Source organism: Cyprinus carpio, chromosome B18 (assembly GCF_018340385.1).
Source record: "Cyprinus carpio isolate SPL01 chromosome B18, ASM1834038v1, whole genome shotgun sequence".
Classification (NCBI taxonomy): domain Eukaryota; kingdom Metazoa; phylum Chordata; class Actinopteri; order Cypriniformes; family Cyprinidae; genus Cyprinus; species Cyprinus carpio.
The window spans coordinates 11,131,391-11,138,553 of NC_056614.1; the positions used below are offsets into that span (position 1 = coordinate 11,131,391).

Genomic DNA, 7,163 nt, shown 5'->3' on the forward strand with positions numbered 1-7,163 from the left:
TGAGACATTTAAATTTCAACCCATTGCTTTTCTAGATTGCTCCAAGACTGATTTAATATATTTTTATATCAAATTAAAATAATAATAATAATAAATCAGTGTGGTAAAAAAATTTCAAGGCACTTGAGTGTCTATAACTTTTAATATTTTTGAGCATTATCAAGTCTGGTTGATAAAAAGTAAAGCCCAAAGGGTCTTCTTTCCAAAGACACCAAAATTATGTGTGTAACACACTGAAGTAAGGAACTGTTACAATTTTAAGTTAGGTAGGGCACTTTCAGCTGTGAGTCCCATAATGGGGGGTCTGGTTAACAGGTTAAAGGTTGTTAGTAAAAAGGAGGCCTCATCCTTGCCACCGCACAGACCTTACGATTGTGCCATTGGCTTGTTTTCTGGAACATGCCCTCCAAGAGGGAGATTGTTTTCCCTTTCAGCACCAGAAAGGGAGGACATGGATGATTACATCCAGGAGTCCCTGGCATCTGGCTTTATATGCCCCTCAGCATCACCAGCTGGAGCTGGTTTCTTCTTTGTTGCAAAGAAAGACAGTGGGCTCTGGACTTGTATAGACTACAGGGTCTCAATAAGACAATCATAAAGAATCGTTGTCCTCTTCCATTGATGTCTATTGCCTTTAAGTTGCTTCAGGGGGCTACCATATTTACTAAACTGGACCTTCGCAACGCAGAAGCATTTACCAAACTGCATTTGCTGCTGGTCCACATCTGCAGTGTTTGCTGCTGATCTGCATCCATACTGGTGATGAGTAGAAGACCACTCTTAATACATCCACTGGCCATTAAGAGTATCAAGTTGTGCCTTTTGGTTTGGTTTGCTCCTGCAGTATTTCAGGCTTGATTAACACTAGAAGTCCCAGAGAGCAGCCATTTGGCTTTTCTACCTATAAAACCCGCAGGACAGCCGATGGGCTGGAAGGCTTTAGGCTAATATCCTTAATCAGCTGTGAACAGTTGCTTTTGTTATGTAAACAATGTGGGTCGATGCTGAGCCACTTCAAGGAAACTTGTGTTTCACTTTGCCATCTTAGGGAGAAATTTAAAACACATGTTTTTTTTCCTTTGTTGCTGAGATTTATTGATAAAAATAGTACAAAATAAAATAAAGGAACCAACCATTTGTACACATTTACAAATAATATTAAAAAGTGAGTGAGTACATTCCAGCAATCACTCACAATCCTGGCACTGCCATGGTATCTCCCGTCTGCATTTACCACATGTGTATCTGTAGCAGTGAACATGTCGCACAGTGGCATGATTGTTCTTGCATTGGTGTTTGACCTGACACATGGCTCTTTTTCCAGGGCTAGGTGTGGAGGGTTGTGTCCGAAGCAATTTTTCTTTTCTTGCCTTCTTCGCACACATATGAGTGTTAGACAACTCTCTTGCAAGCTCCACCAGGAAGTCCACCCATCTTTCCTGCCTTCCGGTGCATGCTTGATACAGCACATGTGCATTCAGTGCTGCCATGTCAATCATGTTATAGAACACGGCAACTGGCCAGCGCCGTGTCCCTGTGCGGACAGTGTACTCCCGCACCATCTGGTCCATCACATCCACGCCGCACTTTGTGGTGTTGTAAAGGGTGACAGTGTTTGGCTTCCTTTTGGTGGTATTATCAGTCTGAATCACGCTGTGCATGCTGCTAAGAATGTAGGCGGTCTTCTTCCGTTTGGGCGCATACGCCGTCAGCGTAGCAGCAGTGGTTGAAAACGCCTAATAAATAAGATAAATTGTTATTTTCATAGCACTTTTACACACAATGACACAATGACACACTTGGCGGTGTTGATTCTAAAAATTAGAAACACATAAACAAAGAACCACAAAAGACCTGCAACATACCTGAGTGGTGAATTCATTGCGATCTGTGTGTCTAGCGGATTGAGGGATTTCCTGGCGAATCTTGTTGACTGTGCCGAGGATGGTGGTTTTCCGGCTAAGAAGTTTATGCGCAAGTGACAGCGATGTAAAGAAATTGTCTGTGGTAACATTTCTGACCTTGTCTAGGAATGGTTCCATCAGCCTCATCACTACATTTTCAGACAGTCTCTCTCCACTGGGACGACTAGGGTCCTTGCCAAGATATGGGAGGACATTACAAATGTACTTGGATTTTAGGTCGCAAGCCACCCAAAACTTGATACCAAACTTGTCAGGTTTAGTTGCAATATACTCCAGGTAACAGCAGCGAGTCTTTGACGGGAAAAGCTGTTCATCAACGGTGATATGTAGACCAGGGTTGTAGGACGTGATGCAATTGGTGACAAATGATCCCCACACACTGGAAATTGCAGCAAACTTATCAGTCTTTGCTCGATCACTCCGGGTGGACCTGTCATCAAAGCGTAGGTGTCGCATGATGTCTTGGAAGCGGTTTCGCGGCATTGTTCCAATGATATGTGGGTTTCCCAGGTTTGCTGACCAGCAGTCACGTAGTGATGGAACCTTGGTAAGCCCCCGCAAGATGACAATTGCAATAAATGCCATTAGTTCAGGGAGGGCCATAACATGCTCCTTTTCCTGTGCATGTTGAATAGTCCATTCTTGAATGCTATAAAGCATGTCAAGAGTGATGAAACACAGGAAGCTCTGAAGGCGACTCGAGATACTTTTCCTGGCCTTAGCCGTTGGCTCTCCATCTGCAGCGTATGCTTTGATTGGGGTGAAAGGGAGACACGTCCCCACCTGTTCTTCACGCCACACTGTGCCATCTTTCGCTGTCTCTGTCAGGCTCTCTTTTTTGGTTGAGGAGCAGTCTCCTCATCTGCAGTGTGATCAAATTCAAATTGTGAGCAATGGAAAAGTCAAATGATATCACAAATGCATGCATAGATACTAATAATAATTCCAGTATCTCCTTCTCTGTATCGGAATAATGTCTGAAATATCTTCCTAAATAAAAAGATACAACTAAAGCAAAGAAACAACTAATAATGTTTTGCACTTCAGATGGCAGTGAATGTCTGCTAAGTAGTACAAACAAAAAAGTGGACAATACAAAAAAGGCAGAGTAAATATTTATGTCAATCCACTCTGCTTTTTTGGTGTTTTCCACTTACTGGTTTGAAATGAAATAGGAAATAATATGAAATGAAACTTAACCTGAAGACAGATCAGACAGCTCTGAGTCCGAATCTGGCTGAAGTTCTATGTCTTCTCCATCTGAGTCACAAGGGTTTACTTCACTCAGGATCATTTCCAAGGCCTGCCGAGTGGTGAGTCTTCTCTGCATTTTCTTTTCTTGGAGAGGAGGTTCGTACACCACAGAATTCTTGAGGGCACTGAAGTAGTAGGCTATGTGCAGTGAGATTTTATCCACCTCAGCACAAAAGGAATTACCTCTCATTGAGAGCAAGCAGCATTCAATTAGATGTGCTAATTCATACCTGTTTACACCTGGGCAAGACCCTACATGCCAATGTGAGACATGGTCAATCAAGTTCTCTGCTTTTAGCAGCCCTCCCTCCCCCACACATACAAACAAGCCACCAGCAACCATTCACACACACACCCCCAACCCCCCTGCAGATTGCTCAGGTAATGACCATATTTACACATGAATTGATGCTAATGATAGCCAAAAGACTAGCCAGTTAGCATCCACTTGGCTAAAGGAGGGTTACAAATCTCTGGGACTTCTAGTGTTAATGATGTGCTAAAAAACATGATTAACAGATTTGTATTTGTATACTTGGATGATATTCTTTTCCAAGAACCTCCAGGATCATGTGCCACAAGTTCATTTAGTCCTCCAGCAGCTCCTGAGAAACCATCTCTTGATCAAACTGGAGAAAAGTAAGTTTCATGTTTCATGTCCTTTATGGGCATCATTTTATCTAAAGGTCACATCCAGATGGACCCTGCAAAAACCCAAGCAGTTAGAGATTGTCCTCAGCCCACCTCCACTAAGCAGGTACAACGCTTTCTTGGCTTTTCTAATTTCTATCAAAAAACATTTGAAATTTCAGTGCAATCGCTGCTCTCCTTATGGCTCTCACTACAAAGAATGTTAAGGGTTTCCAATGGACAGAGGAGGCTGAAAAGGCTTTCTGCAAATATATGCGTAGATATAGGCTATTTCAAAGGCTTGCCACCTTATACCATTGCCAAAACTTCCTTCAGCTCCGCAAACCACTGAGATTGTATTGCAGATTGTATTGTATTGAGATTGTATTGTATTCATCCCCAGTCTAATGGACAAACAGAAAGAACTAACCAAGAGATTGAGACAACCTTGAGATGTCTGGCCTCATCTTACCCAACGTCCTGGAGTAAACACCTAATATTAGCAGAATTGCGCACCACACTCTTCACAATTCCTCAATAGGTATGTCTTCTTTTGAGTGACAATATGGCTATCAACCTCCTTTGTTCTCCGAGCAGGAGTCCGATGTGGGAGTTCCAGCTTCCCAACATCTGGTTTAACCCTCTGAAGTCGATTAAGTCGATATACGCGTTTTGGGGTAACCTCGAAAAGAACTTAAATTACACTTTCAGTTTTGATCGTACAGATAAGAGCAATACATCAATCGAATCTGTAAAGGGTCTACCTTTTTTTGTATACAGACATAATAACAACAAAACTTTGTGCACTTATAAAATAAAGATAACAAACAAGGAGTGCTGTCTGCAGCCTTTGTCTGCGCTGATCTTCATTTACAAACACGTCATTAAAATGAACTGTAACTCAGGTGAATACTCAACACAGAGACATGAGAGAGATATCTATAGAAAGCCTGACATGTCTACTTTTAAACTAAACAAGTGCTGCCGAAAACAAATATTCTGTGATAAAGTAATCCATATGAAAACAAGGCGATGTCCGTTTTTCACGTCACCCTTCATTATCTTCTAATGTGACCACGCCCCCGTGCTGAACACGCTTTTGAGATTCAAATGTTTCACGGAAGCGCGTGGCTTGAATACGCCCACACAACAGAAGACAATGCAGCGAGATTGTTCTTCAAGTTTTTTTTAATTTACTGTTTGCTTCGCGATGAGAGGAATAAGACATAATTCACCCCAAAAAGATGTGATGTGGTTGAGGATTTGAGATTTGGATTTCCTCAGAAAAAAAGAATGAAGCACTTTATTCAGCAGAGATCATAAACATGAGTAAGTCTCTTTTTATTTATTTATATACTTGTACTAGTTTCCACATAACGTGTAAACATTTTACTAGTTAGACTTTTTCCAAACTATAATTCCTGACTTAATGTATAATCAAGTGAAATATTATGAAATTTCAATAACAATATACACTACTATACCATTCAAAAGCGTGACGTAAATAATATAAATGTAACAAATAAATGTAACTGTAACAAATGTCACCAACAATGCTGTTCTTTCAATGTATCCCCCCCTAAAAAAACCTGAAAAAAATATTCTCAGCTCTTTTCAACATTATTATTAATAATAATAATAATAATAATAATAATAACAATAAATGTTTGTTTGTAGAAAATAAGATTGTTAAAAGGATTACTGAAGGATTGTGTGACTGGAGTAATGATGCAAAAAAATCAGTTTGAAAGTCAGCTTTGATTGTTCCTAATAAACTGTTTAACTGCACTCACAAGTGAATATTAAATTATGTTGTGGGATAATTAAATATATTCTAAATAAACTACAAACATAAAATTATATACATTTATTTTGTCCTCACATTCTTTCTTGTAACTCATCCCTCTCAGTGACACAGCTGACTGAATGGCTCATTATGCAGCTCATTATGCAGGCCTTTGTCTTCTCAGGTGTGAATTCATGATAGTTGACGCCTACTCGCATATGACTTTTACCAACAAAAAGTGGCTTAGAAAATTTAAATCAATATATTGTTTTCTGTAAGTGAGTAAACAAGATGATTTTCACATAATTTAGAAAGAAAAATTCTAGGCTACAAGCTCCAGTTCTCAAAAGTCCCGGGAACCAATGTTCTGTATGTGTTTTTTTGCCTTATTCAAGTGATTTAACATTTTTAGTTTTTCACTAACCACGCATAACATTTTTTTCTCAAAAACACAATCATACATGCTGCTCACATATTATTATAGCCCAGTTTGTGCTGATTACAGTGAGATTAGACTTTAGCCATTTAGATATTTATAAGAAACTGAAAAAAGCACAAATGTCAGGGCATGACAAAACTTCTCCAGGCCCCAAAAATACCCTTAGACTCCAGAGGGTTAAAGGTGCTGCAAAATATGGAGAAAGGCCTTGGCTGTGCTTCTTAAGACTTCACAGCTATAATAGCAATGGATCAATCGTTGGCGCAGATCAGCACCAACTCTACGTCCATGGCAGAAACTCTGGCTTTCGAGCAAGGACCTTCCCCTCAAAGTTGTGTCACACAAATTGGCTCCCAGATTCATAGGACCCTTCAAGGTTTTAAAGAAAGTATTTCCTGTTTCCTAACGTCTCCTGATGCCTAAATCTTTGAGCATATACCCCAACTTTTGTGTTTCATGCATAAAGCCTGTCAAATATAGCCCGCTGTCTCTTGCCGTCAGGCCACCCCCAGCACCACGCATCATTGATGGTCAGCCAGCATTTACAGTCCAGTGGTTATTGGACACTAAACTAGATTGTGGAAAACCACAATTCAGCGTGGACTGAGAGGGATTTCGGCCGGAGAAGCAGACGTGGGTCCCCACTAGCCACATTCTGGACAAAAATATTATCAGAGACTTTTATCGTCTCCAATTTACCTAAGCTGGTGTGAACGTCAGGAGCCATTCCTAAAAGAGGGGTTTCTGTAATGTTCTGCCTGAGATTCCCTGGGTTCACCACTGGATGGTGTAATTTCAACCCCAAATCACTTCTCCTTTGTTAGAGACTTGTAACACTCACACCTGTATTAAATCACTCGTGATGGTCAACTTCATTTAAATGCCTCACTGCCTTGTTGCTCTTGTTCTAGTCTCACGTAGCAAGACCTTCAGACTGATGGTCTGGAATCCATGGAAGCTTTCACTGGCCAAGGCTATTGTGACGGACATGTCAAACAACCAATCACTGTTCGTTTCATTCAGCGTCACATTTTGGGGCGTGGAAATGTCGCCACAATAACAGACTGGTGTGTAAAACTGTCAGGCATATTTTAACCTGTTAATCCGCACCTGGTCACCGGCGCACTGA

General features: G+C 40.7%; 1 protein-coding gene across 1 annotated transcript; it reads right to left on the minus strand.

Moving 5' to 3' along the window:
- Positions 1-1,054: 1,054 nt before the first annotated feature.
- Positions 1,055-2,748, minus strand: LOC122140393 (piggyBac transposable element-derived protein 3-like). The gene is made up of 2 exons (XM_042743809.1): positions 1,866-2,748; positions 1,055-1,736 (listed from the first exon to the last, which is right to left on the minus strand). The coding sequence occupies exons 1-2, from the start codon at positions 2,583-2,585 to the stop codon at positions 1,188-1,190; spliced, it is 1,269 nt and encodes a 422-aa protein (XP_042599743.1). The 5' UTR covers positions 2,586-2,748; the 3' UTR covers positions 1,055-1,187.
- Positions 2,749-7,163: the final 4,415 nt, after the last annotated feature.